The sequence below is a fragment of the Leptosomus discolor genome, chromosome 11, assembly GCF_034619465.1.
Source record: "Leptosomus discolor isolate bLepDis1 chromosome 11, bLepDis1.hap2, whole genome shotgun sequence".
In the NCBI taxonomy this organism is placed as follows: Eukaryota; Metazoa; Chordata; class Aves; order Leptosomiformes; family Leptosomidae; genus Leptosomus; species Leptosomus discolor.
In genome coordinates this window covers 10,841,858-10,858,985 of record NC_141401.1, presented here as the reverse complement: position 1 = coordinate 10,858,985, position 17,128 = coordinate 10,841,858, and the positions used below count along the sequence as shown (strand labels likewise).

The window sequence follows — 17,128 nt, the reverse complement described above, 5'->3', positions numbered from 1 at the left end:
GCTATAGCTTAAATTTGGTTTTCAATAGTAGACCTAATTTGAGCAATAGCTGAATTTTCAGCTTCTAAGTTGCTTGCCAATAGCATTTTAATGTGTCATAAATAGGTGGCTTCTGCAAAATACTGATGTCTTTTGCTTATCTTTTTATGTATCTTCAATTTACAGGCACATTTTCCCAAGCTTGTTTTACTTCTACATGTTCTAAATAGGTTTAGAATGAGAGATGAGAGGAGAAGTCGTTGGGTTTGAGCTTAAATCAGGCAGGTCTGAAGTCTGCCTTTAGTACAGAGCATGCACCACAGAAAAACAACCCTTGAGTCACGGACATCAGTTCTGTCCCTGGAAGAACTTTTGGTTCAGTCTTTTGGGTTGTCTCATTGCCTCACTGTGACTTCCCTGATGAAATCTGACGGTTATGTTCAGTGTTTCAGGGTTCTTTTATGAGGAAGTGTTTGGCTTTCATCAGTTCAGCTGAGTCTTTTTTTTTTTTTTTAGAAGAAATGACATTTATCATTTAATTCTGGTTTGAAATGCTGGCCTCTTATTTTAATATTAATAATTAAATAATTGGCCTGATCTCCAGAAATGCTGAGCTGCTGGCAGCTTCTGTGGAAACTCAGTTCACTTGCAGGGTCTTCAAATTTTTCAGAGCTTCTAGCATTAGGAAGTTGTTTTTATAAATCTTGGCCATGACAAAAGCTAATCTGAGTCTTACTAGATATTTATTCATCAGGATTGCTTGCTCTGGAGATACTGAACTGTTAATGTGACTTTGTTTATCTGCTAACACACTTCTTCATGTTGTGATGAAGCTGGAGTGCTATGCTCTATCTAACATTTTTGTACTGGAGTCCTTGAAAATCCATTAAATTGAACTGCTACTTAGCTGGTATATTACTTCCCTGGGGCGTAAATCATATGTTACAGCAGCTTAGTAGACAGATATTTAACTTGAATTAAACCAGAAGGCACACATTTTGGTATATGATTGGACTTGCCATGCGTATTAATCTGACAAACATGTATTTACAAGTCATTAAGAATGCATATAGTTTTTCTCACTCTATCTGCTTTTCCCATCTTTTCCCCTAAAACAGTGATTCTGGAAACTAACACTGTCAAGACCCTGCCCAGTTTTTCCCCTTCCAACAAGAACTAATAAAAAAGCCACAAAACTATGAGAAGCAAACTGCCTTCACTGTGCTGGTCTTTTTTTTACAGAATTTACTTTGAGCAGGATAGTGCAGTTGTGCATAACCATAAAGCTTTAGGTGACTGGACCTTTATCTTTGTCTGTTCCTCTTTTTAAAACCAAGATACTGAGGTAGTTTCAGGAAGAGTGTAGTATTTTGTCATCTTTGGCATTTAAAATAGATAATTTTGAAGTTTTCATCTTCTTCTTTACACAAATCACTTGTTCTCATGCTCCCAATTTTAGTAAGCACACAGGCTTAGCTAGGGAATGGGTGATTTAAGTCTAGGTAATGCTGATTTGCATTAAGAAGTATACATAAAAGCATAGTTCTTATTTTTTCTCTCAATGTGTTCTTGGGGCCAAGAAACTCTAAAATTAAAATTTTCTTGGTACCTGAAAGATTAGCGTTTTATTCCTAATTATGTTTAAGTCATTTCTTTAAGATATTCCATCTTTGTTTTCTCATCTTTGTGACCTTCACAACTCAGATTTAGCAGAAAGCTCACTTTCTAAAGCTGCTGCTATTTGTATATAAAATGGAACAATTACTTTCCAGTCTCCTGTTGGCTATGATTAAATAGAATAGTGGCAGGTTGTCATGAGGTTCAGTTGAACTTCGTCATAGCCTTTGTATCAAATGATCTCTGAGAATTGTAGACTAAACTGCATTTTTTAATTTATCTGAAATTACAATAACAGTTTAAATCCTTGGATGAAATAATTAATCTGTGCCTTGGAAGGAATGACCAATGATTAATATTTGTAGTTTTTAGTCACAGTGAAACTCTACATTTTAGTGATTGCTCTGATTTGATAATTAGAAGTGAGGTGGGTGGCGAAAGTTGAATCCTGGGTATCAAGGAAAAAAAGAGGAGTTAAAGTAGTTTGGGCTGTGTAGTGGTTTAGTGCGCCAACAGGATTCCGTATGGGTCAGACTGAACCAGATGATGTGCCCCAGCAGCACACCTACTGTGCTTCAGTCACTACGAGATACTCTGTCCGTAGGATTGACTAGAGTTAGTTTGGAATAAGCCGCTGTCCTTCAAATATGCTTTGTGTGGGTGTTTGCTCCTGCGCGCCATTTTTATCTGTGGATTCGGTCCTACTCAGCCATCCTGCTTCCTAATGTCAGCATTGGCCAGGACAACACTCAGTAATCACCACTCTTACTTTCAGTAATAAAATAAATATAAAATCCCCAAATCCAGCAATTTCAACTCAGGTGGATGCTTCTAGTCAGAGTAGTATGCAGAACAATGAAATCGGGCAGCAGTAAAAATGACAACATGCAACTCTCAGTGGAAGGAGATCAAAAAACCAGAGGCTTGGTTATAAGGTATTCATTTTGTTTTTTGCAGTTGAAAGTATAAGAGTAATTTAGTCTTTAAGCACTCAAGTAATGAGTGAGGAAGCAATCACAACCTGAGATCAAAGCTATGCTCAGAGCATAAGCCTTTGAATAAGAACAATGCCATTTTACACTTCCCAGAACCTACACATATTAGCTACTTATCAGGATAGTTCTCCTTGATCACATAGGTAGAATGATGTAGCATGGAAGACCTTATTCTTTTCAGTTGCTGACTAATAAGTTACATGTTCTGATTAACTGATAACTAGAAAGATTTTCAAACACCAATCTGTTTCCAACTTTAAAATTTTCTTCTTTGTCAGTAGGGTAGTACACACTTTCTTGTTATCTCATATATTAATTTCAATGGATTTTATGCAGTGATTATTGAATCTAGTTTGGCTACTTTATCACCTTCTACTGTCTTCATATGCTTAAGAAGATCATAAAAGCTGGTTTAAAATGCCTGTTCTAAATCTTAAGTGTACTTGTGATTTGACACGTTTAACTTAAAGCTATTAACATTAAACTGGCCATTAAACAGACCTAAAGCACTAGCATGAAATGTAATTGTTTTCTGAAACTTGCACTTGCAGTCTTTAGTTTAAAACATGAATTTATATTAGATTAGCTAAGTCATTCAGAGATGATCCCAAATACACCATAGACCCACAGACTGTTGAAATTTGAATTATGTTTAAGTGAAAGTGCCCATAGGAATATAAAAGCCTCACAAGGAACATCGGTAGATTCCTCAGTGGGGAATAAAGTGGACTAAGTGGAAAAAGTACATTTTGTGTTCAGTGCAATGAATGAAAGTGCATTGGACAAATGCAGCTTATTTGAAGGTACCTGTATCTAGAGGGAAAAAATGTTTTTCTGCTACTTTGATGAATCAATACAGAAGAGTTCTTTGAGCATTTGAGGCTTTGATTTTTTTTTTTTTTAAATGAACTTCTTGGCTTTGGTTGTTTATCAGCTGTAATTACTTGGCTTCAACATCAGTTTGCCGTGACAACTTGTAGTGTGTTCTTACTAGATTTTTTGTTTTAATGCTTTGCTGCATTCTTCCTTACTTTAGTTATACTAAATACATACTACTAAGTAGGTAGCAGTACCTATTGCTGTAGTTAGCAGATCAGTTTCCACTGTAAACTCCCGAGTAACCTTATAAAGCGTTCGTATTTTATATTGAATTTTTCCATGATTGGTAGCCAGTTTTTGCTTGCCTTAATCTAGCAAGCATTCTTCTGCTTCTCCGGTGGCTAGCTGCTCATTAGCTTTTAACATGAAAAGTGAATGTACGTGAGAGAAGCCCTTAGTTTTTCATGTCATATTTATTAAATTGTTATTTCAGTTTCAAATGTTGCCATCTTTTGTATTCAAAGCATAGTACTGATGAATGTCCAAAGACTTTCTATTTTAAATGTTTACCTTATAAAGACGAGGAACACAAGCAAGTTAATCGCTACATATCCTACTGACAAATTTGTTTATGGGAAATTAGGCAGCAGTGTGATATATATGTATTAATCTAAGAAGTGTGGTGGAGTAATTTGTATTCTCTTCTGTCCATAAATTAGGCAACGCTTTCAAAGATATTGTTATAAATTGCTAGCACTTAACACTATTCTTTTCCAAAGTATTTTACAAATATAAACTAAACTTTACAATACACCATTAATGTAAGTCAGTTGGCATTGCAATTGTGTTTTACACCTGAGGGAAGCTGAGGTAGAAATGTTAAGTACTTTAACGCAGGCCACTCGAGATTTAGAATGCATATCTCTTATCCATTAGTCCTGTGCTGAAATCATAGGATTACATCATTGCCATATTCCCTCACATAGGATCTATTGATAGCTCATTGAAACCAGCGGGGAAAAATGCCAGATTATGTCAGCCAGTTTCATGTCTGGGTTATACTTAACATGTCAAGGTTTGCATCAGCTGCAGCCAGCTTGGATTCAGCGTGAAGCGTAACTGTGAACCTCTCTTGGTTGCTTTACGGGGAAACTATTGTTATCAAATGTAGATTTATTCTCCATATTTTATGATTTAATTCTGCATAAAGTCAGTTGGCAAAAGTGTACAAGTGAGACCACTGCTATAATAGGCTTTATAGAAATGTCATGATAACATGTGAACATGAATTACTCTTATGCAGGCCTGATGAAGAAATCCTCTTTAAAATCTTGTTCAGTCTTGCGTGCTAAAATATGACCTTTTACCCTAGTCTAGACATGTCCTTAGCAAGCTGTTTCTAGTTTATATGAAGATTGCTTGATTTAAAACAAGTATGTTAATCTAATGCTGTCACGAATGATAGGGTTTATGGTGTGAGAAGCTGACAGCTGCTTCTTTGCAGAACAGAGTAGAGCAAAAGCAACGTAACTTCTCCAGACCCATACTGTGAATGACATGTCATCTGCTTTTTATGAGATAGGTTGTGAGCTTCAGAAAGCGAATTCACTGCAAGAGAGAAACTGCAGAAGGTCTTGCCTTGCATTTCCGCCACAAACTGGTTAAATTATGTGGATTACTTTTGAAATATCTAATTATCTCACTGAGATTACACACCTATATTTGGTACAGTTCTAGGCAATGGTCTGGAAACTGGTCGATGGTAACTGCTAGCTTTCATGTAAATTTACTATGTATATGTCAAAATGTAACCAACAGATTAATTGAACTGTGTTTATTAAGTTGATTTACTGGGAAATGTCCAGCTGTAAGTTGTACATTTCAGGCCTTGTTTTCTTTCCTGACAGGTTTCAACATTTTGGAAGGTAGTTTTCATCTCCTTGCCCTTTCCAATCTCCCCCTACCACAGCTGGACTCAATATTCTGCATTCAAAAGATGATTGTTTATTTTCTCTACTATGCAAACCAATTAGCTTCTCAGGGTAGAGTTACAATGTAGTAGGAATAAGGACATAAGAGTCTGCACAGTACATTTGCTACGTATTTGGGATGCTTTAGACTTACAGCGCAATGACAGGCTATTCGTGCGGCATACGTTCGGCCTGTCTAGCACATTTCAGGTGTGTTGGGATTACTAGACATGCATAGATCAGTTAAGCAAAAGCCATTTGTCTAATAAGGGCCCAGGTGTCAGACAGCCCAATTGGAGGTACTGGCTCTGATTCTGACAGAATTAGCTCCTCTGTAGCTTGAAATGGGCCCTTCTTCCTCTCCCAATCTGTTCTCAAATGCTCTTCACCAACTGTGAATAGCGTATAGGACTGATATGGACCACTGCCTCGTGTTCACGTCAGTCGTTCCCCACTCCCTTCTAATTGCTTCTTTGCAGTTACATCTTCCTGCAGGATAGAAAGGTAATTCACCCTGTCATGGTTTCATAGGTTACCCTGCTTTGAGGAGACTGGACAAGATGAGCTCTCAAGATGTCTTCCAAGCTGAGATATTGTATGATTCTGTGTCTTTGTGTCTTCCTTAAATACAGGTATACTGTATTTAACCAAAAGCCTGTTATCTGCAGCAGCCACTGACTGTCTAGTGAAGTGTATAAGGAAAAGGGAAGTGTAGCTTAATGTTGCTTTTCCAGCGTGGTTTTCTTTCAGCAGTGATGGATAATAAGCCAGAGACAGTATCTTTTTGTTTAATATGTGATTATGCTATTGAGGCATCTTGTTTAGTTTTGGACCCCTGTAAGCATTTGGCATACCCTTGTCACAGACCTCTGTGGCAAAATATCCACCCAGAAATACTGTGCCTGAAAACACAGCGCCTTTTTTTTTTTTTTTTTTCCTTTCCCCCAGAAGTTCATGTCTAGTCTTTGTGATTATATGCATAGAGCTTTTTACAATTTTTACTTGTGTTTGTAGTAGCTGTAATGAGACCTTTCTGAATCTCTTACAGACAAGAGCAGAGCAATCCCAAGGTGCATACTTCTTGCCTGAGTTTGCACTTTCTCCACAGGGGAGTTTTCTTGAGGATACCACGGGGGAACAATTCCTCACTTACCGTTATGATGACCAGGTCAGTACGCCATGTGTGAAAATGATGGAGAATGTCATATTCTTGTAACTCTGAGATATAGATTACTGTGAAACAAGTTAAGATACAAAATGTGTGCTATCTTTTGAAGACGCATCAAATTTATGGCAAATTGAATGATAACACGCTATATGAACTGAAAACTAAGGCACTTAATTGTAGAAGGAATAGATCAAAACCCCTTATGGAAAATATTAGTAGGATGTAGTAGAGACGAAAGCAACAATGTTTTAGTGATGTGTTAATAGAGGTTTATAGTTTAGTTCTGTAAAATGTGTAGAATTAGAGGTGGTTGTCCTTTCTGTGATTTGTTTGACTGATTCTAAATTGTTTTATTTCATGGGTAAATCAGTATAAAGCAGATCTTGCATTTCCCAGCCTGTGAAAAGTCAGCACATTTTATTAGTTCATGAAATTTTCAGAAGGGAAGGTTGAGTGAATTATAAAGAAACAAATGCAAATTGTAATAATGGATGAAGCAGAGTGTTTAGTAAGCAACAAATTATGTATTTTAAAGTTAAAGATCTTTAATGCTTTCTCCAGACCCATAGAAACATTATGTTAGACATGGAATACAGATATAAATGTAAAGAAAGCAACATGAAAGAAATGCTGTTAATCTTGGCAAAAGATCTGAAGTAAACCTAGGAAATGTGTGGCATGCTGTGGAAATTTACTCATAACACAATGTGTTCCAGAAGTCAGTTGAACGTCACATCAAAACTGTCTGAATTGCATTCATAGACACTTACAGTACCTTTCTTAATGTAAGAGGAGGGAATTTGTTATGAAATACTCCCTATAAAAGTGAGAGAAGAGCCAAACTTGCCCTGCAATCACAAGGTATGGTTCTGCCAAGTGATTGGCAGGTGTATTTTGAAAGATGACCTCCTTGCAGTAGCTACTTTGAGAAAAATAGTTTGCTTGTTACTACTCTGAAGAGGGAAAAGAACTGAGATGAATTTATTAAAGCTTTAGACTGAGTATCTCTTTAGGGAGGTGAAAGGAAGTGGAAAAGATACAATAGAAAGCACGCTGACCTACTGTAAATTATTTGAATTTAATTTAAATGTTTACAAGAATTCATGCTTTTGCTACCCTAGAGGGTCTTGATTATCAACATAAAAGGTGTTTAGATAAGATGTCCCCTGGACCAAACACCTGGGAAAGCAATAACTTATGGGACAGTAAAATGCAGCTGCAACTCAGGCTGCATTTAATGACAGTAGTCCAAAAACTGTATAAAGGTAATACACTTTGATCAAAATAGTTTCCATGAAATGGAGCACATTTTAGAGAATACGATAAATGAAATATAACAGGGGGGTAGTCTGAGTCTTTGACTAGACCATTTGGACTATGTGAATAGCATAGCTGATTAAAAAACAAAATGACACTTCTTCCCTCCCAAAAAAAACCCAAACCTCAAATACCAGCATAGCTGTATACAGAAGCCAGTTCCAAGCTCAGTTCCATTTAATGGAAAGTTTTCCATTAATTTCATTGGGATGTGGATATGGTCAGCTTCTGTTCTTTCACAAATGTGATTCAGCTTTGAAGCTGCTCTTCCCAGACACTTAGTGAGCAGTATGAAATTAAGTTTGAATTCTTAGAATTTAAAATGGTGCTAAAACATCAAAATATTGAAAATAAAAGTGACTGTATTAGTAATTTCTTTTGAAAGGAAATTCAGTCCTTGCGCATTATTTATTAAAAAATACAAACACGTCAAATGCAGATGGGAACTGATGTATGTCTCTAGTTTACCTTCTTGTGAGTAAACTAAGAATTCTTCAGTAAATAGAAAGATTATTTTCCTTAACTTTCTAGGACTTAAATCGTAGGATTGTAATAATGTGCACTTATGATTTACTTCTGCTTTTGCTGAAATGTTCATACAAACCTCAATTTTATCATGTGGTCAAACTGACTCAGAAAACTTGAATTTTTCTTGTTTTCTGCGTTTCGTTCTACTCTTTCATATGACATTTACTCTACGATTGAAGGAAGTCTTAAACCAGAGGGTTAAAATCCTTCATCAGATAATTTCTTGAATTTTTGTAAGCTGGTATGGGTAGGGTTGATATGTGGTAGTTGTGATAAAAATATGCAGGTAAATAAAAAGAATGTATATACATTGAAAGGCCATTTTAAATTACCGAATGTATCCAACACGGAAGTTGAATCAGTACGGGAAGGCTGCCACGTAATTAAAAAAAAAAAAAAAAATCAGTAGCATTTTCTCACACAACTTAATCCAATTTTAGCAATTCACTTCCTATTCTGCCCCACTGTAAAGGGATCCTGGCCTGTGGGAAATATGTTCCTTCATTTTTCCTGAACACCATAATTGTCCTTTGGGCAACCCTACAGAGTCCCGATGTTCCTGTACATCATAAGTTACGTTAATTTAGTTGAAAATTGGAAAAGTGAAATAACCTTGTGCGCTTGACCCTGACAAAACAAGAGATCAGTTTATTTGGTCTACTGTGAAGATCTTGCCTCCATCTGTGTTCATGGAAGGTTACAGAATCGATAAAAGGGATGAGAGGTTCCTAACGCTCTGGCACTGGGGTGGGAGAAGAGGGTGGGTCACAACCTCTGTTCTTTTGGCTAGCCAACAAGATGTTGAGACCCTTGCAGGAAAAGGGATCCTTCCGTTTCTTCCCAAGCGTGCCCTTCCCTCCCTTGCACTGTTCCTCATATCCAGGCCAACAAAATTTCCAGTTTGTTGGAATAGATGGATATTATTTTTATATAGCATCATCATCATCATCGTCATGATCCAAGATTAGTTTCCTTACATCCTCCAAACACAGGAATGTTTCAAAGTGGTTTCTTTTGGCTGTTGTGTGTGATATTTTTCAAGCAGGGAGCCAGCTTAATCAGGATCATTCATTCCTTTGTTAATAAGTAATCTCAGTAAAATAGAACTAGCTGTTACTTAAATATTCAAAAGTATTTGCTATCTGAAAAGACGAGCTTACAGTTTAAAAAGGAAGATGAGTAAATATTAAGAGGAACACACTGTACTCTGTTCTAGCCCAGCACAGTTACATATGGATTCGTGTGGTACATACAAGATAGTACATTTTGTTCTGGTTTAGTCTGGCAGGACTGTGCTCTCATTTTTGTCCAGGATTGCACTACCCCCTTTGCATATTCAGTTGCCATGTGTGTACTTAAGAATTACATGCAGATGAAATTCTTTGGCTAGATATTTCAAAATTCAGTGAATATATCTTTTTTTTTACTTGCTCTGTGACTATAGAAGAAAATACCTTATAAGACCTAATTAGATACTGCCACCTTTATTCACTGAGGTGACATCTGGTCAGAATGGTACATTATAATTTTTACACATTTTCCACTTTATCTTCAGGGAAAAAGAAAAACAATAATTCAAAGCAAACACTTTTGAGGGCTCCCAGAGAACAGCAATGTAGAAATGTTTACATTGAGCATTTTCTTATGGCTCCTGCATTATTCAGCAAGCTGTGTCTTGCATCAATGCATTGTGTATTGCATTTCTAAAATTCTACTGAGTCAATGTAATTCAAATCTAACTTAGTACCAAATAGATCTTGATGCATAGCCAAAGACTTTCGTTTGCCATTAGAAATTTGAGACTGAAAAAAATATACACCTCTACTATCATTCTTGAATGAATTTTAAAATACATAAGTAATAGCCCTTCCCCCAACTTTGAGATATAAGTTGAACCTTGCCATAAGGAATAGTTTCCTAGTTTTCTTTCTGATTTCTTTTGGCTTTTCACCTTTTAATCTACTACAAGGAATTTTTTTTTCTTTTCCAGAATACTAGTAGTACTGGAAAGCTTTCTTGCTGAAATAAAATGTTCTTGTTTTCTGACACTTAAGGTATTGCTTCCAAGTATTAAAACCATTCCATATGACGGACCACCAACAAGGACAGCAGTGAAAACATGGTTGGGCTGGATGTGTTTGAAGTACCTTTCCACTTCGATTGCCTGGCTGAAAGAGCCAGCTCAGGGGGGTGGGGGGGGGGGGAGTGTGTGTGAGAAAAAAGAAAAAGAAGATATCTTCTTTTAAGTGAGAAAATGTTTTCTTGATTAGTTAGCTTTTTAGCTGACCTTAATCCTTCTAAATTTTGTGATGTTTACTAGTTTAAACTTGTAACAAGGACACCCTGATTCTGGAATTAGATATATGGCATTAACTAGTCCAATCTTGGCGAAGAAATGTAGTGTTTCTAAAGAAATCTTTTTAAAAAAATGAGGTCAGGAAGAGTGGTAAATATGGGCATCTTGAAACCACCCAGCAAGCAATTAAAGTAATGAAAATCTGCACTTTCAGACTTGAGTGTTTAGCTATGTGAGGTAAGGTAGAAACCAGTGAGTCTGTTTTCAACTAGATATGCAAGTTGTAATACACAGGCTGAGGCTGCTACAGTTCTTTTGATAACTAGCCTTTCTTTGGGTTTGCTAGAAAAGTCTGCTATAAAGTGAATGTCAAAATTGGGAGAGTAAATATTCTGATATATGCCTTGTCCTCCACAAAGAGAATTAACCTGGCTTGGTTTCTGCTTTTTTGGGGCGAGAAGCAGCGCGGTATTTAAAGTGTTAATTGAAAAAAAGGCAGGGGAACCTAGGATCTGAACGGCTTCAAAAATTAATGTAGAAATAAAATGATGGAACCTGTTATTCCACCTTTTAATTTGTAGTCAGCCAGCAACAAATGTTTGTGTTTGTGTGAGTTTTTTATATCATATAAACTGTTACGTGGACAGAAGTGGTCTTATGGATCCAGCTGGGCTGACAGACGTTTTCCCCGTTTCTCTCACCTGCCTTCCCCTCTCCACTTGCTGATGATTGCCGTCCTTCCTGGTCTGCCTCGGGAACTGTATGAGTCACAGCCTGGGGGTTGAGTGTTGGCTGCTTGCTGGCCTCTGCTCCTAGTCCGAGCCATTTTATTCCATTGCCAGCTAGTTTGCATGTACATCACCGGTGAAATGGAGCTAGAAAGTTTTGGGCTTGCAGATGAGTCATGTAAGGGACAAACTTATTTCAAATTAACACATCAGTGAAGACAAGCTCTAATCCTGAAAAGGGAGTAAGATCTGTACATAGCAGCATGCTTGCTACCCAAGTACATAAAGCTCCAGCACTCTTTTGAGAAGGAGCCAGAAACTTCTGTTTATACTGTTACTTGACATTTTTGTTGATACCCTGGAGAAGCATTCAGAACTATTTAAAAGACATAACATTTTGAATCTCAATGTTTATCTCTTAATTTAAAGACTCTTTCTAGAATGAAACAAGCTGTTCTCAAGTGGTCATAAATTATTTCAGGTGTTTTTTTACAGTGCAAACCTTCCACCAACAAACACTCCTGGTGGTTTCATTTGTGTATTCCGAGAGTGAGCTATAGACTTAATTTTGTCTAAGCACCAGAGGTACAACTGCTAATACTTGGCTACTTGGATTTCAGCGTTATGTTAGAAATATTCCTTCTCAGCTAAGTAAGGAACTGACCTTGTAGTCCTTAGTCAGTGGGCTGATATTGGAATAACACAAATTCCACTGATTTGAATTCTGCAAATAGTTCCATTCTCTTAGCTGGGACATCTTGTGTAAGTAACAAGTTATGATGTCAAGTGTGTGGTACTCCATACTAATCCTACAGCTGTTAATGAGTTTTAAATCCTGTTCAAAGAGTTTAGAGCCATGCGTTTGTAAGGTCATGTGAAAATAAAATGCATCATTTGGTGCATTTTCATGGAGATTTAACTGAAGGTCATGTTAGGTACTCCCTAATATTTTCAATTATTTTCCTTGATTTTTTGATACCTTTATTTTTTGTTCACAGGTTTAATTTGGACTTCGTTATTTTTAAGGGGGTTTTTGGGTGGGGTTTTTTTTTTTTTTTAATATGACTTGGATAGGGAAATTAGCTCTGTAATCAAGTGAAATGTGTTTCTGATTTGGAGTGGGAGGGGGAAAGGAGGGATTAAGAGCAAGTGAAAACCACTTTCAATTTCAGGCAAAACTACTCTTCCAGAGACTGGTGCTGCATAAGTCAGTCATGGTCCTATTCAAACAAAACTTTTGTTTAAGCTAGTTGCTTGCTGGAAGTGTGTGACTAGCATATGCAGAAGTAATTATATCGTTAGTGATATATTCTTGTGTGTGATAGCTTGTTTAGTGAACTGAAAACTGTTTTAACATGCTCTTGTTTATTGGCAGACTGAATGGGGAACTCGCACTTTTTAAAGCACCAACATTTTAGGCTCAGGGTTTTGCTGCTCAGAGAAAATAGTGGAAGTGCTGCATGCAGTACACTAAGAATTACAGACTTTCTTGTTTTGTATCACTGCATTAGTCCCAACCCTGCCAAAGGTCTCTGTGTGTAAATCATACTTATAGGAGCCAGTAGGTCTTCACCTCGTGTGGGATAGGTGCCTTCACAGGGAATCTGTAATAACACAATTTCTGCAGAAAACACATTTTATATCATTTCAATTTGGATCAAATACCAACTATGAGGCTGTAACCCTATTCCACTAAATTCTGTGGTAACACTCGTGGGCCTGGATCCTTAGTCCTTCTGTGGTTGTGATAATACTGGCCTCAGCAGCTGGTGGAGGATACCTAGGTCACAGAAGCAGCCCCTCACTTGCAAGGTCCTTCCCTAAAATGACTTCTCAAGGAAGAAAGGAAAATGGACATAAACTTTCAGGTGTTTCTGTTATTCCTGCTCCCCTGGGTGCTGGACAGATTCTGAGGCTGCTCTAATGGATGATAAAAGGCTATACAGGGATGCATAAAGCTTCGCGATATAGTCCTGTTTGGAGTGGCGTTGAGAGCAGCTTGGATGCGGTATGTGACTGAGACCACTGACTTGGATAGAAAGAAGATTCAGATTAGAGAAAATACCTGTTTGTAGGGACTGAGTGAGCAATAATCAGGAGTATCTTTTCTACTAATGGAAAATAAAGCTTAATTGTTAAAGCAGAGTAGTTTCTGATATACTTATTTTCTTCCTTTTTTTCTCGGACGTATCTTTGGGGCCACAATTGCATGTTTATTCAGTTTGAGGTTGGTCTATAGCAAACCAAAAACTTTCATATTGAAATGCCTTGTTTCTGTAGTGTCTCTGCCATGCAAGTTTTTCATAAATGACTGATTATTTTTTTTTTTTAACTCATATTCAGAGTTTCATGTTCTGAGGTTTTCAATTTAGAGTTTTCCCAAATTCACTTTTCAGTTCCTAGCAATAGATATACACCCCCCCCATCCCCCCATTCCCTGCTCACCCCAGGAGCAGACAGAAGGATGTGTACTCAGGCAAATATTCTACTGTAAAGTCTTTAACTCAATTCTGCTACATTGAACTAGTAACAAGACATCTGATGAAATGAATTAACAATATACAGACTAGACATTCACTTGACATTCTTTACTGGAGACCAGTGATTAAATCATGAGAGACTAGTACAATGTAATGTGAATTTACCACTGACCTCCTCATGCCCTCAGTGCGCCCCGAGCAGTTGGCACATGTACTTACACAAGAATTTTGACATTGATAAAGGCTTAGCTTCAGACTTCTAAATTAAGACTGAAAGGTCTGGAGGTAGCAGAAATGATTCCATGCTTACACAGCTCTGACGCACCACTGCTACACTGCTATCATCTATCGATAAGAGTTCATTGAGTTATAGTAGAGAAGTGCTTCTAAATCGAAGAGATATATTTCAAGTACTGTAGGAAACATAATACTTGGAACTGGAAAGCCATTCTTCAGATTGTACATGGAAGAGAGGATGTTTTGGGCTGATAAAGCCCCATGGTGAATTAATCAATTTGTTTACACAGTGCAAATACATTTTAGAACTGTGTCTTTTCACTGGTCTCAGTCGAGAGCAGAACAGATTGTATTTCGTTTTTAAATAATATAGGTAAATTTATTGATCTTCTTAAGCTGTTCAGAACTTGTAAGTTTTGTGCAAGTGAGAAGATAACATTCTTGTAGTGCTGAATTTTTCTTGAAAGATGAATGTAATGAATTGGATTTTTTTTTTTTCTTCAGTGCTGCTTCTGCCACAGATAACATTAAAAGACCCATGAAAGTTTATAGCAGCTTCTCTCTCTTAACGTGGAAAGCCTTAGTGCAAAAATAAAAGAAACTTCAGTTTATACTGGCTCTGAAAGAACGCTGAATAAAATACTTGCTTGATAAAATGAATCATTCTGTGTAGGGTGTTTCTGATACACTTCTATTGTTTTGCAAGGCAGTGGGTAATTTAAATGGGATTTACATTGTAAGGCATGTGAATAACATCCGTCACATCCTTGACAATCATCCTTTCAGGCCTGTAGTACAGGTTGGATGTCACAATGGCCTTTTTAATAGAGGTATACTTGAATCTAAATTTCTTCCAATTCGTATGTCAGTAATGTGGAAGATGCAGTGGAAAGCTTTTTTTTAAAAATCTGCATATCTTGGCTTTGTTTCTAGAAATAGTTAAAATGGTGCTTGATATCATTAGCACTTGTGTAATGAACCAGCCTTGGGACAGCTAAAGAACAATCTCTTGAGCACTTCAAACAGTTATTTCACTTCGCACTATTTCAAAATAACTGTCAGCGTTGCCAGTAAACCTAATTTATTTCTACTGACTATTAGACTTCAAAAGCTATTTGCTCACAAGGAAGAAAATGACATACATTAATTACCAATTTTGGCAGTAACAACAAAAATGGTAAATGTAAGTTCTTCAGAGGATCACTGCTGATGACTGTATTTATTATTTTCAGAGCTTAGAAAGTGTTACAGGTTGCGATACGGTAAGATCTGAAGCATTTTAATGCTCCTAATGTGAAACAAACTGTACCAGGCTTCACAACACACGTTAATAATGTGCTGTTGATATAATGACAAAATAAGGGGACTGTCTCTTCTATTTCCCAGCTTTCAGCAACTGTCTTTTCTGATATCTAATTCAATAAAAGTGTGTTTATGTTATGTAGTCAAGTGATCCGGATGCAGCATGGCCAGGAGGGGCAGGAGCTCTTCTCTTTTATGACTGGATGTTAAATCTTTATGCTTTTATAAACAACTGTCTCAGTTTGCGAAGGGAAGTTATGCCCTTGTTACTTGGTTATGTTAAAAGATTGATAAGGTAATGATTGATGAGAAGGAAGAAGGTCAAACATCTCTGAAGAGAGGAAAATGGTGTTATTCATTGTTTTTGTTACAGAAAGCAGAACTGATTTGCAGGGTAGGTTGTAGGATGGGCAAGAAAGATTGAGCTTCAGGATCAGAACAAGGCTAGGTAGAAGAAATAATACAAGAAGTAATGTCTTCAGAATCAGTTTGGCTTTAAAAAAACAAAAAGAAAAGGAGTACATGCAGATTTCGAGAGGCAGAAGTACCTGTAATCCCCGATTAAGCATCCTGGTGCAGTGTGTTTGAAGAGTCAGGCTGCATGTGCAGCTTCCCACCAGCACTGTTGCTGAGCCTAGGCTTGGAGGCTTATTAGCACTTGACTCAAGGGTACAAAGGATGACCATAGTTTTCAGTAACAGAACTGGGAGAGTGTTTTGTATTTTTTAAAAAAAAAGCACATGGAATTTGTTAATCATTCTTTCATGTTATGAAAGCTCAGTAATTTTTTTTTTTTCTTTTCTTCTCCCTTTGCTTTATGTATGGAAGTTACTTGCTTTTCTGTTTGAGCCATAGCCTAAAAAATATTGCTTATTTTCTAATCCCTTTAAACTATTACCCCCAGGAAACCACTGAAGCTTTGGGTGCGACTTCCAGCATGCAGGATGTCCTGGGAATGTCAATAGATCTTTTCGCGTGTCTGAAACGATTTACAAAATAAATGCTTGCATGTGATTTGAGGCAATGGTTGGAGGTACTCAATGCTTTGGTTGAGTGTTTAGTATTTTCTTTGGTAAAGAGTAATGCCGTACTTGAACATTAGGCTTCAGTGCTTTAATGTACTTGACACAAATTGTAGGTCTCACGCTTTGTGGATTCATTGGCAAATCAAACATTCCTTTTCATTCTCTGTTTCCCCTGCCCCTCGTTTCCTGTAGACAGGCAACTGTTAAGCTGATTCTTGGTCAAGAAGGAGTGGCAGTCAGACCTCTGAGAACTGGAAACAATCTGGACTTCTTTTAATACTCTGTGACTACGAGACTTGACCTCTTGCCACTTAAGCCTGTGTAATCTCGCTTTATAAAAATATCTTCTTGCAAGTAAAATGTATTTTTTTTGTTTGTATTATCATGCTACAAGGTAAAGTATTTTAGTGCTTTGGTAGTATAAGCCTTTCTTCAGTTAAGATTTTTATGTGGGTAGGAGAAAAGGACTTTAAAAAGGGCACAAAACCTTTTGCTGCTTTGCAGGTTCGTGAGACAGCCTAGAGTATTTGCACGTGGGTGAGACAAATTAGTAATAATATGCTGCTGTATGATATGGGATGTTTTTATAGTTTTTAAAATAACCCTTGGGAGATGGTTGCAATTGTAAATACAAGCTGATATGTTCTCCTTTACCTGATTATTTAGG

General features: G+C 37.1%; 1 protein-coding gene across 1 annotated transcript in view; it reads left to right on the top strand.

Annotated features, from left to right (window-relative positions):
- Nucleotides 1–17,128, top strand: part of ADAMTSL3 (ADAMTS like 3) — a 184,306-nt gene that overhangs the window by 24,454 nt on the left and 142,724 nt on the right. The window contains exon 2 of the mRNA XM_086471487.1: nucleotides 6,429–6,548. Coding sequence (XP_086327613.1) covers nucleotides 6,429–6,548 — 120 coding nt within the window. The remainder of the gene's footprint in view (nucleotides 1–6,428; nucleotides 6,549–17,128) is intronic.